Below are 18,136 nucleotides of genomic sequence, written 5' to 3'. Positions count from 1 at the left end.
TGAAGGCTTTATATGTCAAACCCAGATTTTTTTTTTTTTTTTTTTTTACCAGAGCAGAGATACATTGGATTAAGGCCTAAATAAATAAGGTGAAGATTGCAAGAAAGCAAAAGTGGCACATAAAACTTGATCACTCACACTTCTAAAAATGTGTAACTATGCATTGTAGGTTGTAGAAATTGGTCTTAATAGAAAAGAATGGCTTAATGGATTGGAGAATTCTTGACCCTCAGTGCACAAAACAGTTAAATAGCACACTCATTCCACTAAATATCTAAGCCAGGGCAGTGGTCCCCAAACCTCTTAACAAGCTCTTTATAATTAATTTAATAACAATCTGGATTAAATGTATTTAGAAATTCTCCTAATTCTTCTCACAACTTTTACTTCAAAGTAACATCTTTAAGTCATTTTTGCCTTCCTGGATATAGTTCAAAGCACCAGAAATACTTTACCCCAATATTGCTTCTCTTTTCACTCACCACATCGGTTGTGACTATTTGCTGAGGAATACAAACATACAGGCTTTACAGTAATATTCCAAGTTTTCCTTAAGCAAATACCATTCTTGGAATATCTACTCCAAGATTATGAGAGAGAGAAAGAATTCAAAAGGCTGCATAATCCTTCTAAATAGAGAGAAAATGATAGCTCCAAATCTTTCATTGTGGGGAAATCATGAGTGATTGTTTAAAAATGAATAAATGAATCTCACTGGTAAGGTCAAACAGCTTAAAGACTTTACTTAATTTCTAAGTCAAATGCCTAAAACAGCCTATTCCAAATTCTTAATTTGGGGTGGGAAGGAAGGTCATGACATTCTCTTGAGAATCAGATGAAAAGTTACAGCTTTTTCCTGCAGAAAAATAAATGTACTAATCATATATAGACCCACTTTGCATATGATTTCATTGTATTCATGAATTTTCTCTTCTAAAACTCTGGATTAAAGGAATCTGGTAATTGCCCTAAAGAGACTATGTGCAGCTGGGAATTAACAGCTCCCCTCCACCCCCAATATCACCCCCTCATTTTTTTTAGCAGATAACAAGTCAGCTTTAACAAGAGCCAATCACTGAATGATTGATGATTGGATTTAACTTTGAAACCAAAGAAAACTCAAGTGAATAGACAACGTCAGGGACTTTCTAAGAGTCTTCTATTAATACTTTGGACTCTTGAAGCCATGTTAAAGAACACAACAGGCAAATTCTAAGAAAAGACCCTCTTACCTGTCCCATAATGCTGCTTCCTTCTCTCCTTATTTCTGAAAATCCCTCTACAATAAACATGTTTGTAAAGATTCCCAAGCAGTAGGTGAAAGTTCACTTACTGAAGCCCTGCAGCACTTGATATAATAGAATTTCAGGACAGTAAAGGGGCTTTAGACATGATTTTGATAGTCATTAAAGTCGTATCTGACCAGCAAATGAGGTTTTACATTTCCTAAACCTGTTGACTACTCTAGAAATTTTTTACAGCTACCCAGAGCATGCCATTTCATGTACCATGCCATTAAAGTACTTAGAAAATTCTAACAGTGTGAGGAATCCAAAATCACCAATATTTTAAGCATCACTTTCTGTGGTAAGTGATTGAGCATGAAGGAAAAGACTGGATTTAAAGCCTTTTTTGATCTGATGATTTCATAATCCATGCTATATGGGAGAAGAGAGTCAATGCAAGGTGTAATTGTTATGAAAAGGCTGTTTAGAAAAGTTAACAATCCTCATCCATTGTTAGTATGTCCATAAATGCAGTGGCCTCACCTAGTTTAGATTATTTGTTATACCTAAAAATCGATTTATACATTTACACCAGATGTCTATACTTCGGTTTCTGTGGCTCAAACAATTTATCAGTTTCCTGACCATTTTCTCTAAAGTATCACTTCCCTCTCCCAGCTTACTTTCCATCTTTTTGCCCTGCTTTATATTTTCTTTTCTTTTTTTTTTTATAGCCATATCATTAGCTGATTATTTACAATAATTTATTTACATTCTGGGCTGTAAGTTCTAAGGGCTGAGACTTGGTCTTTTTGGGTCACTCGCTGATGCATTTCCAGTGCCTAAAACATTGCAGGTGATCAATACAGGAAAAAACAGATATTTACTAAGCGGAAATACAAAATTAATTAGAGGCAAATATAATATAGTACACAAGAATGAAATATAAAGAAAGAAAACTTGGATTTCAGTCACTGCTCTTGCACTTATTAATTAAATAACTTGAATAAATCATTTAATCTCTTTGAACTTCAATCTCTTTTCTTTAAAATGATCCTAAAATATTACTAGAAAGGATTATCTGCAAGGGTTATAGGAAATAATAGAAGTGAAAACTTGTTGCAAATATTAATAATTATATCCCAGCAGTTATTCTTGGAAAGCTGGCAAAAAATTCTGTAAAATGGATCAATCTTTAGAAAGCAAGTTATTCTGTCACCTAATCCTTGGTCTTGCAAAACTGTAGAGGCAGAATATAATACTGAGAAAGCACAGCATTAGAAGGGATGGACCTGAACTTCACCTACCAGCTGGCTGACCTTGAGAAAATCTCTTAACTTCTCAGAGGCTTATTTTTCTTATCTATAAAATGAGGTGGGGAAATGCTGCCTCAAAAGTGTAACTGTTTGAATCAAATGTCACATTAATAATGAAAGCACTTTTTAACCTTTAACACAGAATGTGTATTTTTAGTTAAATCAATTAATTGCCTTTCCTTAAAGAAAATCCTAATCTTGTTTGTTCCATCAGCCAAATTAAAGGAAGTATTATTCCCGAGTGTGCTCACATGGACTACAGGCAGAAGTATACATACTCGCATTTCTTGCTGCAGGTTCTCTAACTTCGGTCAGAGGATAGAATAGAACAGGAAAAAAGAATAGGAAGATATAGAATGGAAAAAGAAAACAGAGGTTCAGACAGACATACATGAATAAGTAGCAAAGTTATGGTTAACTTAGAGGCTATTTAATTTCATGTCTCACAATCAGGGCCTGCTTCATGGGTATGCGATCTGTGTAGCTGCACAGGGTCAGTGCTTGGAAGGGCCTTGCACTTGGTTTAATACTCTGCTGTTGCTGTCTTGAAATTCTTAATGCTTTTTGAATGAGGGGCCCCACATTTTCATTTTGCAATGGGCCCTGCTAATTATGTAGCTGGTTCTGCTTGCAATCTTTCCATTAGATTAGAGGACAGGATGATAGTTACAACCTCAGTGACTCTGTATACATGGACCGCTGCTAACTTAAAGGATAGTCACTAACAAAGAGACTTTTAATCATGTTGGTTATCACATATTTGTAGTACATGAATTCTGAGGTTAGCAAAATACTTAGTAAAAGCCAATTTAATCAAAAAGCAGTAGCCCAAATTAGAAATGCAAATATTATTTGCCTCTCCTATTTTTGTGCTCCATCACATCCTAATAACAGGCCAAAAGATGACGCTAGCAAATGAAATACCTGAATCTCATCTAGTTGACCTTTCATTCTGAAACCCAAAAAAAGACCCTAGTGATCATGGATTATCTTTAATTTTTGATTTGATATCCGCTATCTCACAGTACTCAGAGATCATCTCTTAAATGAAATCCCTAACACAATCCAGTTCAATTAAATCAGACCCTTTAAATTACATTTTGTTTCTTTCCTGCTCCAGTGGACTGAGGGATAGCTGGTGGCTTTTCTTTGATTGAAGCTGAAAGGCTGAAACTGATGAACTGAACATTTCCCAGGAGGCAATTCAGTTTTTGATGCCTGCAGGCCAAAAAGATACCTTTTCCCCTTAAAGCCAAATTGACCCCACAATGGTCCATTTTAACCTTTGGAGCCCTTATCAGTCACCTTCCGTCTCTGACAGTAGCTGGACTGGCTGATCCACAGAGGTCCACTCTCCAGTGAACAAAGGCCTGCTATGTAAAAGAGATGAGCTCTGCACAGAGATATCATCTGAAGAGAAGGTGCTGAACTCATCCTCTGTGTTCTAGCAGCATGTCCAGGACTGCTGCCACTACAAAAGTGAAACTTCACCTGAAAACACTTTCTCCGCCCGTGATTTAAACACACACCCTCATTAGGGAAGCAGCTCAGTTTCAAACAGAGGCAGGCAACCAATACCACTGAATCCAGCATGCAAGTATGGCCTGCACTCTAACACTCCTTTCTCTATCCTGTTTCCTTTAAGTCTGCCAGAGGCCCCTCTGGATACTATTTAGGTCTGCTAGTGACATTCAAAGTAAATTCTTCAAGAGCTTTAAGAAACACACACACTCTTCTCCTATCTTCTATATTCAGTACTCAAACAGCCTGAAAGATGAAAACTTTTGTTTCAAAAATTTAAAAGACTTTTTCTCTAAAAAGTTTATCTCCTCAACTTTGAGAAACATACCCACTGCTTCCTATAAACAGGATGAGGAAATTCTAACTTTTTAAGTATATTTATAAGCATTAACAAACTAACGTATTTGATCATCTTTTTAATTTTCAGCATCCTTAGTAAGATAGTACTTAGGGAAATCTTAATGATGTGTAACACTTCTGAAATGAAAAACAAAGAAATATTGTTCAAGGGTAATTTGCTGCAGGACCCTAGATAAGTCTGTTATCTTTTGGCTCTGAAATTCTCTAAGTCAAAAATGGTGATGATTTTAAAATAAAATAAAAACACAGGGAGCAAACTTCAACTCACAAACACTATATACATATTAAACATCTCAAGATAATTAGTTTCTTCACCTTACCAATGTACTATTACTTCATCTTTCCATAAGTTCTACTCAAATAGCTTATAAATTCAAATGTTTTCCATCAATACTTGGGTAGGAAAGCGATTCCTGATAGGAAAGACAAATGAGGATCAACTTTCCTGGGTCTCCAATTGATTCAATTGATGAATTGAAGGATAAAGTTATATCTACCTTGATTTTACTTTTTATTATTTTAAGAACAACATGAAAATGAATTACTAAAATTGCTAGCGGGAATATAGACTGGTACAACATTTCTGGTGAGCAAACTGCTCCATCAAAAGCTCTAGAAATATGTATACCCTTTGGTCTAGCAACCCCAGAATTGAGCTTTAGGGTATTTCCTTTAGGGACATGTGCAAGGATTTAGGTACAAGGATATTCATTCAATGAGGCTTTGTTTATAACAGCAAAAAACTGAACACAATCAAAATGTGCAACAATAGGGCAGAATTCAGTTCTATGGAAAACAAACAACTCTCAAAAAGGATATGAAAGAAACACATTGGAGGACAATGGCAGGATGTTCCCAATATGCTAAGCGAAAAAAAAAAAATCAGATTACAAAACAGAAGATAGAGGACAATCCTATTTTTAAAAATATATATATGCACACAGAAAATGCCTGGGTGGTATTAACAGTAAGTATCATTGGGAGCTAAGAAAAGAGTAATGCTTTTTGGGGAGAGGAGGAATGCCTCAATGTTTTCTGGTTTTTCTATAATAAACATGCATTATCTGCAATATTAAAAAAATAACCAATACTTTGTGCTTTGTTGATTTTAAGTACCAGTAAGGCCAGTTCCAATTAAAAAAAAAAAAATCACTCACCCAGGACAAGTTCACTTTTAAGCTAAGTGGGTTGTAAAGAATTAGATATTATCACCTTTACTGTGTATAAGGTAGACAGGTTTTGTTTTGTTTTGTTTTGTTTTGTTTTGTTTTGTTTTGTTTTGTTTTAATGGTAGACAGGTTTTTAAAGCAAAAGAGATTCTCCATTTGGAAATTTCTCCCAAACTGATTTCTAAGATTGCCATCAAGAAGAGCATTGGTATTCAATATTTATTTGCTGATTTTGATTTTAGTTGAGGAAGAGACTAGATGTTAGCATTAAAAAAAAAGTATAATAAACTTTCTTATAACACTATCATTTTCTGACAAACAGGGCATATGACCTTGCTGAGAATTTCTCCAAGTGTCTAAAATGGTAACAAAACAAAGAATTGCAGGAGTGTGAGCACAGCGGACTATCATCACAACTGAGACTGACCACAGAAGAGCCACAGAAGTGAACAGGTCCCAAGTCATAAACAGCCAGGACTAAGGAAGTTCTAAATAGACATAGTTAAGTATATACTTCCAAGGAGGCAAGTAATAAAGTATGACGAAAACAACAGCAGCTTTCAATCTTTAGGTTAGAGAGACAGCAACTAGCCAATTTACATTGTCAGTTTTTCTTTAACTTTGAAAAAAAAATTACACTGGGTTTAAATTCATTTAGTTAGAATCACTAAACGTAAATAAACACAGTCTTAGTTTACCATTTCGCTCAGCGCAGCAGAGTATAAAGCATAATCTGCTAAATTATTAGTAGTTGCGGTAACTCTTCTTTGAATCAATCATCATTAATCTGTCATTCAGACTTGGTGTAACATGGCATTTATATAGCTTTTAGTCTTTATTAATTGATGTATAATTACAGGCTTAAAGATCCCCCTGTCTACTAGGATGGTTTCCATGTGTATTTAAACTAAGGAGCTGTACATTGCTTATAAAATGCTAAATAAGATGAGCCATTAACTGACAACCAGTCCAATAAACTGGTAGCCAAGCCATTAAGAACAAGGAAAACCAGCAATCAGCACACCTTTCTCCTTACAGCTTACTCCACTGTAAATACTACAAGCCCTCTGTGCTAAGGAAACCACCTTGCCTAGCACATGGTGCTGATGTAATAATACTTAGAGTTAAGCATTTGGAGGAAGCAGAGAATGAGGTTTTGCTTTGGATTACTTGAACGTGCTCCTTTCTTCCTTTCTTTCCTTCTTTCTTAACCATAAAGTCACTAGTAGATAGTTTAATGATTTCTGTTCTTACACTGCCTATGGGGATTTCACATTGTACTTCCAGCCACTGGTACTGATTCAATAACAACAGCCTCGTTTAATTGGCACCCTTCCTAAATAAGCTGTCAAGTCTGCAAATGCTGGTTACAGTGCTGTGTAGTCCGTGGGTACTCGATAAAAATTCTATTAAAATGCTGCCCATGTGATATATCCAAAATTTGCTCAGAGCTATTTTCTAATGAACGTTACCAGTCTACACAAAAATCTTTCTAGATTCTCCTTCTTACCATATGAGTAATAGCAGTCATTCACTGAAAAGTAGCTATTTGTAATAAGACCATAACATCTGCCACATTAGTTTTCCTTTTCTCTCACCACTCAAGTACCCTTTACCTCTGCTTATATAAACCAAGACATTTAAGAGGGCCAGAAATAAAGGTCAGAGTTCCAGCTCAAATCCTACCATAAAGTCTTTACTAATTGGTTCATTTACAATAATTTTTTGTTCTCTACCTAAAGCACCAACTGCACCATTCATCTGGCACTCAGCATGTGCTAAATTGTGTTCTTATCTATCCTGTTATTGATCTGTTTTATATCTCACAACAGACTGAACATTCTGACTGCAGGAACCATGGCTTGTATTTCTTTATATCTCCCACCTTTTGACCGGGATATGACGATTATGCAAATAATGGAATTTTTACCTTCATATTGTCATGCCACTCTGATTCTAATTTCTTCTCCTATACTTTGGCTCATGTCAAAAGAGCAAAAATATGAGCTACCATTTACTGAGTGCTTACTATTTGCAGTACTTTACAAACATTACATTTAATTAAATTAACTACATTTAATTAGTATTAATAGGCACTATAAACTCCATTTTACTGATGAGGAAACAAAGCTGATGGTGGTTACAGAATACGTTTAAGGTTGCACAGCTTTAGGTGGTGAAACTGACTGGAATTCAGGACAGTTTCATTCCAAACACCATACTGTTATCACCATTAGCCACAAGAACAAACGGCAAGTAAGATACCGAATATGTGACCCAAGAAACCGTTTAAGATAATTTTTACAGAGAATATTTAAGGAATGGGATACTTTAAGAATTAAGTGTGAGATTTTATTGGGGAGGGATGAGCATCACGGGGGTGGGGTTGATAGAATGATCTATACCATATCTGGTCAAAGGGACGTTCAAAAAGTTCAGTTTCACACACTGTCCGAATCTATTTCACTCATCTCCTAGGAAGAAAAAATTTACATTTAGAATTCACAGATGTCCCAACTTTTCAAACTAAATTTCTCCACAAAAATAAAGGTGATATTATAATAGGAAATTAAAATTTTTGGTGTTCATGAGAATTGGGTATATTAACTTTTGGAAAAACACAGTAATTTAAAGGTACGTGGGACAGAGGAGAGTCCCAAAGAAATGGCATCTCTCTTAAGAGGGTTCTGTTAAAAGCGATACTTATTTTAAATCAGTGAAGAAAAATCACAAACACTCTCATTCAATTTAATCCTCATGGAGATCAACTGGCTTTTATGACACAAAACTCAGAGAACAACAGAGATGAGACGCACAGACAAGATGCTCATAAATCTCGTATCAGCCTTTTGTTGAAGTGTTGAAGGTTCCTGGGTTGTAAACAGGCCTGTCTGTGGTATAAACTTTTAAGAATACAGACACCGCAGAAGACAAGCAACATAAAGGCCACAGCTAGAATCCTCAGGGCTTGAAACATCCTACTATGAATCATGGAAATCCACGTGAATCTTTGTCAATAAACATTAAGTATCGATGATAAAAGTAATGTAATCATAACTAAAATTTTTATTGTTCTTTCTCATTAACTATCTCATTTGATCTCCACAGTCCCCTGAAATAAGGCAGATATTATTCTCCCCAAAACATAAGCAACAATTTGAACCATTTATCATCATCATCATCAAAAAAAAAAATTGATGTCTTCTCCATCTGGAAAACTGAATTTACAACTTAAAAAAACCCTACTTTAGAACAGGTTAACACTGAGGTTTCTCTTTATTTGAGAGTAATTCAAACATCTGGATTCTATTGCTTTAACAGACATAAACTAATGCCAAATCCCCCAGGTTACTCAAAGAAGGGTCACACCCCTCTAAAAACAGATAAATGCAGAAAACAAGAGTTGCTCAATCTGCACAACCTGCAAAAAGGAAGTAAGCCCAAATTTGCCCTGTGGTGTGCGGTACTAGTAATCTATTTATAAATCATTTGCTAAACCCTTTCCAAATCACAGGAACACCTAAAAAGGCCTCGATGTTTTTATTAGCACGTTTCTTCAAGTTAAACTTAATTATGTTAGTGGCAGCAACATTCTGCATCGTTCTAACAATGTAAAGCTAACTCTAACTTTATCTGAAAGTAGTAAGGGTACTGATTATTATTATTATTATTATTATTATTTTTTTTTTTTTGCTTTCACCTTAGAAATTGAGAAACATTATGTAATAGCATCTACACCACTCTTCTTTAGCCCCAAGGCAATTTCACAAATGGTAATTAAGGAGACTCACATTTACTGGAGAAACCCAAGAGGAGATATGAGCAAGCTGTTTCGCCCCTCTATTACCCCAAGGTCCAAGAGCTCTTGGAGACAGAGGATGACAACATCCTTAATTATTTGGCTTTGGGCAGTGGTTTCTCAGTGTAAGACTAAAGAAATTGCCCAATTTCAGGAGTGATTACAGGTGAGCGAGCACACAATCCAAAGAATGGTAATTTAGGGAAAAAATTCACTACAGATTTATCAAAGAAATCTTGACTTAAGTGCATCACAACCTCACCATTCCTGTTCATCTTCATTATGCAGATTTACTCTTCAGTTAACTTGTTTCCAATAAGGCCAAAGTTGAGAGCTTTTTCCCCACACTCTGTTCCAAGCCAATTTCTGCTCTACTGATTTCAAAGAAGCACAAGTGTGGATAAAGCCACACAAAGTTATCACCACTAATGAAAACACAAATGTACCTTTTACTCTGACAATGGATCATTAATTTCTCCTTCATATCTGAAGACTGTAACACCTAAAAGATTGATTCACTTGATGTAAGCTTATTTGATCACCCTTAAAAAAATTTTTACTTTTTAAGGCTTTATTATCTATTCAAGGATCAGAAACAAACACAAAACCAGAACTGATTTAAAGTCAAAGAGACATCTCATGCCTTTTAAAATTATTAGCCTGTTTACCCACCAAAGAGAGAAAAAAAAGCTCTTAGTCATAAATGAATGCCTGGTTTCAATCACTGAATTATCAACTATTCTAATTATGTTTGCCCATTTCTGTAAGGGACATATCTAGATTTTTTAAAGTATCATGGATGAAGAACACCCTTATTCAATAAGAAGAAGAAAATTTAAAAATCGAAAGGCAAAACAATTTCATAAAATTGTAACACTTGGAGTAGGACTTCTTGGTTTCAGGCTATTAAAGTGCAGAATTTCTGCTAAAGAACAGTTTCAGAGCTAGAAAAAGATGGAAGGCTATAGCTAAATCATTTTACAAATCAGACATAAGCTGGACAAAGATAGCACCAAAGAGCCAACAAATATTTGAATGAGAAAATCTAAAAATATTAGTAAACCAATTCCAGCAATGTTAACAGTGCACACAGTGTGAAAGGATGACTCAACTTTTGCAACTCTGCATGTCACGATGTTACCAGGAAAGGGGGAAAATATTATTATTCCAACAGATGTCTAAAAAGCATTCAATAAAACTCAGTAACTATATCTACTTTAAAAATATTTGTAAATTAGGAATAGTGGGAAATGCCCTCAACTTGATAAGTGATCTTTGCCAGAACCTATGGCACACAACACATCTATTTACAAAACATAAGAAGCATTCCTTTTACAACAGAAAACAAGACCACGAGCATTGCCACTCTAACGTTATACTAAAGCCCTAGGCGAAGCAGTGAAGAGTTATACTCAAGAGGTAAAACTCATAGATAGATGATGTAATCATCCACCCAGAAAAGTTAAGAAAATCAACTAAGTTATCTATTAGATATTAGGCCCAGAGTTCAGCAAGGTGGTCTGATATAGAAGCAGTTTTGCTGCACATCTACGGTGACTAATTAGAAAACATCATGGGAAAGAAGAGTTTGTTCACAAGAGCAACAAAAATTTTTATAAAACATCCATGAATATACCTAATAAGAAATGTGTAATTACTCTATGAGGTAATGTGTAAAATTTAAATGAAGGACGTTTTAAAAACAGTGAATAAATAGATATACATATCACATTCCTCACAGGGAAGGCTCATTTTGTAAAGCTGTTAATTCTCTCCAAAATTAATTTGGTACAATTTCAATAAAAATCCCAAAAGCAGTTTTAAAAGTTGAAATTGACAAGCTTTCTAAGACTTACCTGGAAAATAAGAGTAGGTACGATATTTTAAAAACAAAACAAAACAAAACAAAACACTGAGGTATGCCTCATGATACAAGATATCAAAACGTCCACTAAATCTGTATTAAGTATAACAGTGTGGTATTGGTATGTGAAAGAAAACGTATCAACAGGACTTAATATATCCTAGGGAGAGCATTTCACATCAGTGAAATGAGAACGGACTAAGTAAATGGTATTGGAATAACTGAGTGTGTCCATCTGAAGAAAGGTAAAGTCAGAGCCTTGCCTCACACAGTAAATACAGGCGTTCCTCGTTTTGTTGTGCTTCACTCTATCATGCTTCGCAGATACCACTTAAAAAAAAAAAAAAACAAGTTTAAAGTATGTGGCAACCCCGAGTCAGGCAAGTCTATTGGCACCATTTTTTCAACAGCATTTGCCCACTTTGTGTGTCTGTGTTACATTTTGGTAATTCTCACAGTATTTCAAACCCTCCACCACCAAAAAAATCAAGACTTGCTGAAGGAAAGAGATGATGGCTAGCATTTTTTAAGCAATAAAGCATTTTAAAATTAAGGTATGTACATTATTATTTTAGTCATAATGCTATTGTAGACACTTAGTAGACTGTTCTGTAAACATAACTTTTATATGCACTGGCAAACGAAAAAATCTGTGTGACTTGCTTTATTGCCATATTCACTTTATCGTGGTAGTCTAGAACTGAGTCTGCATTATATCCAAGGTATGCCTGTAAAGATAAATTCCAAAAGTTTTAAAGAGTGAAATTTCTAAAAGTGTAGACATACTAGAAAAATACAGAAGAGTACTTTCATAATCCTAGGAGTGGGTGGGAAGGGTTTTTAAAAGCCAGATACAAAACTGAAATCATAAGAGAAATTACTGACAGATTTTACTACATAAAAATTAAAAGCTTTTATACAAGATGCGAAGTTACAAGACAAGCAATAGGCTGGGAACAGGTATTTTTCGCACATTTCAGAAATACACAGAGTACTGCATCAGAAAGAAAAAACAAATACCAATGGAAAAATGGTCAGAAGCACAAACATGCAAATCAGAAGAAAAATGAGCAAGACCAATAAAGACACAAAAGAATGCTAAACATCTACAATAAAGGCACTATAAAAAGAGAAATGTTTAAGAGCAGGGGCCCTGGAATGAGAATGCCTCTGCACCCTGGCTGTGTAATCTTAGACAAGTTACTTAACATCTCTGTGTCTCTCATCTGTAATTGAGAGTAATACCAAAGTCAGAATTGTTAAGAAGAGAGAGTGAGTTAATATGCATAGTTTTCAAAACAATACCTGCCATAGAGTGAGAGCTCAGGAAAAAATTAATTACTATTTAATATCTTTATTAATATTATCAGAGTTGGTGAAGACATAGGGAAACATACTCTCTTATTTATAGCTGGTAAGAGCAAATTGACAAAGCAAATTGCAAAGCAATTTGGCAGCATGTATCAAAATTTTAATGTATACATATCATCAGATCCACAAATTCCACTGCTAGAATTTTATCTAAAGAAATGTGCCCACATATATGCAAAGATATATGTATCAGAACTTTGAGTGCAGCATTGTTAAGAGCTCTATATTTGGAGACAGGAAATGCTGGTTCTAGTTTCAATTCTACCAGTAACAAATCATGTAACCCCTGTGCAAATCACTTCACTGTTTTGATTTTTTTAGTTTTACTCTACAAAACGTGGATAATGACTGCCCAAGCTGCCTCAAGAGGAATACTTTTAGGTAGTGATCCCCCAGGTGGGATCCCTAGGCCAGCATTATCAGCATCCTCTAGGAACTTGTTAAACATTTCAAATTCTCTAGTCCCACTCCAGACCTATAGAATTAGAAACCCTAGGGGTGTGGGCAGCAGTCTGTGTTTTAATAAGCCATCTAGGTGATTCTGGCACAAGCTTAAGTTCAGGGATGAGCACGTGAAACTACAGAGTAGAGCTGAAAGAGCATTAGTACTACCACCATTAAACACACAAAAATAAAACTGTTTCTACCTTTCAATTTCATGAAAAGGTACACCTTGGATAATCATCTCAATGTGCTCCTCTGTTACTGAGCCTGAGCTTCAGAAAGCACTGATGTGAAGCTAGGAAATCAAATTAATATATGGAACCAAGCAAATAAATACAAGTTTTTTAGGTCAAGGATAAAAAGCTTTAGGTAACCTTATTAACAAATCAAGCAATGTCTCAAGCATCTAAGTTCCAAGACTTTTGATCAGAGGTTTCCATAACGGAAACACTGTTTTAATGGTAGCCTTTGCCAGCATTTTATCTACTAATTCTTGATCATTCCCTGAATTTTTCAGGACACAAAGACAGTCACCTATTTCTCGATAAGCTATTTGTTTGGCATATAACAATAACACTAGAAAAGTCTTGGTCCTTTGCTTGGCAACTTCACTTCTCAGGGGTTGAATGCTGACTCTCTGAAACGTACATAGGCTCCCCTATTTTTCAGAAGTTCATATTTTTATTCTATTAAAAAGCATGTGTAGAATCTTAAAGGGTATGGAACTTTTCATGATCATTTGAGCAGTCTGATCCAAGACTCCTGAAGTTTGATCAGATGATGCTCTGGGTCGCTCACATATTTTTTTTCTAGTAGGATTAACACTTATGACAGTAACTATTCTTTTTTTATGGAGTAAATTCAAGCACATCTTAATGTTCTTCACTGAATATGTAAAAAATAACTATATTTGGTGAGTTTTATGTGACGGCAAGGAGAGACCTTACTCTAATAATGATATAATTCCCAATAAAATACAGTAATAGCAATCTATTCTCTAATTTCATATATATATATATATATATATATATATATATATATATATATATATATATATATATATATATATATATATATATATATAACACAGCTTAAAGTCAAGAAATTAGAATGAAAATCACCAAAATAGGTATCCAAAGGCTATATTATGAAGGTCATTAACTCTCTCCATAGGAGAGCCCCTAGGATCTCAAAAGACTGTGGTCTTTTTACTCTGATGCAATTCTCATAGGATTTGCTACATGATTTACTTAGTTTCTAAATTCAGAGTAAATCTGAGGTAGCAAAAGAGAAAAGGAAAAAAACTCTTATGAGTGGGTCCTCAGCAAGGACAAGAGAACCACTGCACTAAGTGTATTTAGGTGTTAAGGTACCCCCTCCTCTCCACACTTGAGGACTTTAAATCTTTATCTTTTAGTTGCGCCCTCTCATCACTCCTATTTACACATCTGGCACCACAGGGAAATGCTCACATCAGTTAAGTTTTTATAGTATCAGGCCTTAGAAACAATACTTCCCTTTAGGAAGGAAATTCTTAACCTTTTATGAGATCACATTACTTTGAGAATCTGATTTTAAAAAATATATTTATATATCCAACATTTTCATATGATCTCAAGGAGTTCATTGACCTTCTGAGGCCAATCCATGGCTTCAGTAACCAAGGACTCCAAATTAAGAACTTGTGCATTAGGCACCAAAAATGCTTAAGTTAAAATTTAGGGTTTTATTCAGGATGACCCTTAAATGAACTAGGCAACACTATAAATGCTAAATAAACATGATCGCTAAAGCAATACTAAAAAATACACTTCAGAAGAAGTGACTATTAGTAAGGCTCTCCCAAGAAAAAAAAAGTGGCAAGAGATGAAAAAGAAAGAGAAATATTCTGCAAATTCTTTAAAGGCTGTCTACCTTAGCAGCAGAACTCTTAGTATAGCAAATGTTTCTCACTACTAAGGTGACAATGTCAGCAGTTAAAGATAATTCCTAAGACTGTAAGTCTCAAAAAGTGACCTTGCAACTAAGCCAGAATATCATTTTTACAGTGGTCAAGAGCACTGGCCTAGGAAACAGATCTGGAGTCTAAGGACAGTTTTGTCATTTACTAGCTATATGACCTTGAGCAATTACTTAACTTCTCTAAGTCTTAGCTTCATATACGTAAATAGAACAAATTAATTCATAAGGTTGCTGTGATGATTAAACGAGATAACCATATACGTTGAACTCTTAGAACAGTGACAAGTGGTCAATAAATGGCAGCTATTAGCTACTGTTTAATTTCAATTAACTCATTTTCTTTTTTTGCGTAGGCATTTATAGTTTGTAAATTGTTCCCACACATATAATCTCTTATGATCCTCTGGGGTAAGAACCACATATCCTCATTTTACAGTTTAAGAAACTGAAGTCAAATGACTTACCCAAAGACACTATTTAGTAGGAAAAGAAATCTGTTCTTGCTTGACTACACCAGGAAGCAAGAGTCAAACTCCTTTCCTCCACAAAGCTTAGAAGCTCTGCCTTTTAAATTTTGTTTAATCTTTTTAAACTGTAGTTAAATATATGGAACATAAAATTTGCTATTTTAACCATTTTTAAGTGTATGTATGGTTCATTGCCATTAAATGCATTCACACTGTTGTGCAACCATCACCACCATCAATCCCCATAACTTTTTCTTCTTCCTTAAATGAAACTCTGTACCTATTAAACACAAATCTCTCATTCCCCTCCACCAACCCCTGGCAACCAGACTACTCTAGGTACCTCACACGAGTGGAATCACACAGTATTTGTAGTTTGTCACTAGCTTATTTCACTTTGAATAATGTCTTCAAAGTTGCTCCATGTTGTAGCATGTGTCAGAATTTCCTTCCTTTTTAAGGCTGAATAATATTCGGTTGTATTATATGCCACATTCTGTTTATCCATGTATCCACTGATGGAAATGTGGGTTGCTTCAACTACCTTTTTTATTTTCAAAGTATTGTTAACATCATTATTTTGAGATTGGTTATCCAGTTGCAGATTATTCACTCCATTTCTTTAAAAAGAGAAAATGCAAGTAAGTGGTTGATTTAATTCTGTAGAGTGTACAATATAGAGCAGTAAAACCACTTTTTTTGGGGGGGGCTATTTTTTAGGCACTCCACCAGGAATTAACACAAAGGAAAAAAGTTGAAATGCAAATGAGTTTAATTTGATTTGGTAAGAGAGTAAACTGTTAATTAAAAATCATAAAGTAGATTTAAGATTATCTATAAATTACTTTACATGCTATTCTTGGGACCTTTAATCAGGGATAATGGAAAGTTTCAGTTGTTGGACATTAAATTAAAAAGTTGTTCAGGGCTGACCTGGGAGGGAGACAGAGGTTGCTTATGTACCAGGAGTCTGGCAAAACAGAAGTAGGTGACTTCCTGAAGTTACTCTGAATGAGTGCTAATATACTACGAGGACCAAACTGTTGCTATCTAAAAGTAACCCTAAACCACTCAACTAGTTTAAGAATTCAACTTGAATAGACGGGAGTTCCTCTGTTTGGACCTTTATAACTGTGAGGTGAGATTAACCACAAGCTTCAGCACACAGTTCTCAGAAATAGCTAAACCACAATGGAAGGGAGGGACAAAAACTCTATAGAGACTGCAAAAACAGTGATGATTTAAAGATGCAACTGAATCTTGCACTTCAGAGATTAAAGGTGTGCATGCAGGCTTGGGTTGTAAGCACGTACTACTACAGGCGGAGACAAAAAAGAAAGTGAGCTAAACTACTGAAATCCAGTTTTCTGAAATAATTCCAGACTACAGCCAGAGGGTGTGAAGAATGGACTGCCTTTCTTTGTGTGCAGAGCTTGCAACAGAAACCCATGGTCACACGCAAACTTATCTGAAACAAGAAAACAAAACAACAAACACGGGAGCTTGATCACCAGGACCGGCAAGGGAGTCCTGGCTTTTCCGGCTGGCGGTCCAGAGGCTACTGACTGCCTTTCAGCCTGGGTCTCCCGAGTGCCACACGGCTGTCACTCTGTCACCACAGACAACTTCCCACTTTCAGGACGACCCCACTTTCAGATTCTCTCAGTTTACCAGAAATTCTCGGAAAGGATTCTTCTGTTCGCCTCCCCACCCCTAGGACATTTTCTGCCTCCAAAAATTACTCTGCGCCTCCACCCCACTATGCCCCTGGACGCCCCAAGACCTCCAAGCACGCAGAGTGCGATTTCGCCCTCCCTCGCTTCCTTGCTCCCAGCTGCTGGGGAAAGCGGCTGCTGAAGAGCAAACTTTCCGGGCGTTCGCGGAGGGCGGGAGGGCGCGCGGCGCACTCACAGCTGGTTGATGGCGTTCTGCGAGATGACCGCGTCGGCGGAGAAGTAGGGGATCATGTCGGGACCACCGAGGCTGCAGGTGCAGGCGGGGGGCTTCCTCTCGCGGGCCAACGTGCTGAGGGTCATGGGGCCGGCTCAAGGTGCACAGCTCCGCATCCTGGCCCCTGCCCGGTTTGGGCACGAGGCGCTCCCGTTGGGTTCCGCCGGACTGGAGGTGCGGGCAGCGCGGGTGCCCGGCGGCCGAACTGGGCCCGCCGGGTCGCGCGGAGGCAGCCGCCGCAGCCCTGAGGCTCGGCTGTGGAGTCCCGGCGGCCGGGCGCCGCCAGCAGCCCGCCCCAACCCGCGTCCGGGGCTGGGCGGGGCGGGGCTGACGGAGCCGGCGGGAGGGTCCTGCCGGTGCCCCGCCCCGGAGGCTCCGGCACCCGATGGATCCCGCCGTGGGCGTCTGGCCCTGGGGAGCAAGGGTTCCCCCAAGACTCCTCGGCTAGGATGAAGGAATGAAGCGATACGGGGGTGGGCAAGAAAGGCTCGCATTTCTTGGGAATGTTTCATCAGAAAGGTCCTGCCTCTTAATTGGCTTTATACATGAACCTCAAACCCAGGCCGTATGTTCACAAATGCAACAAATACTTAGCAACGGCGTCCTATGTGCTAAGGGCTGGGAAAATTCAGATTAATTGGATCTTTTTTTTTTTTACAGCAAAAGAGTTTGTTTTATGATGGGAAA

The 18,136-nt window shown here is 36.8% G+C and overlaps 1 protein-coding gene across 4 annotated transcripts in view; it reads right to left on the bottom strand.

The window, feature by feature from the left end:
• Nucleotides 1–18,136, bottom strand: part of SSH2 (slingshot protein phosphatase 2) — a 216,413-nt gene that overhangs the window by 77,066 nt on the left and 121,211 nt on the right. Inside the window, exon 1 of one of the 4 annotated variants that reach the window (XM_006184959.3) lies at nt 17,411–17,700. The exons of the other annotated variants lie outside the window; for them this stretch is intronic. Coding sequence (XP_006185021.1) covers nt 17,411–17,535 — 125 coding nt within the window. The 5' untranslated portion in view covers nt 17,536–17,700. Of the gene's footprint in view, nt 1–17,410; nt 17,701–18,136 lie in introns of those variants that run through there. 4 annotated transcript variants of the gene reach the window in all.

Source organism: Camelus ferus, chromosome 16 (assembly GCF_009834535.1).
Source record: "Camelus ferus isolate YT-003-E chromosome 16, BCGSAC_Cfer_1.0, whole genome shotgun sequence".
Taxonomy (NCBI): Eukaryota; Metazoa; Chordata; class Mammalia; order Artiodactyla; family Camelidae; genus Camelus; species Camelus ferus.
This window is presented reverse-complemented; position numbering and strand designations above follow the sequence as displayed.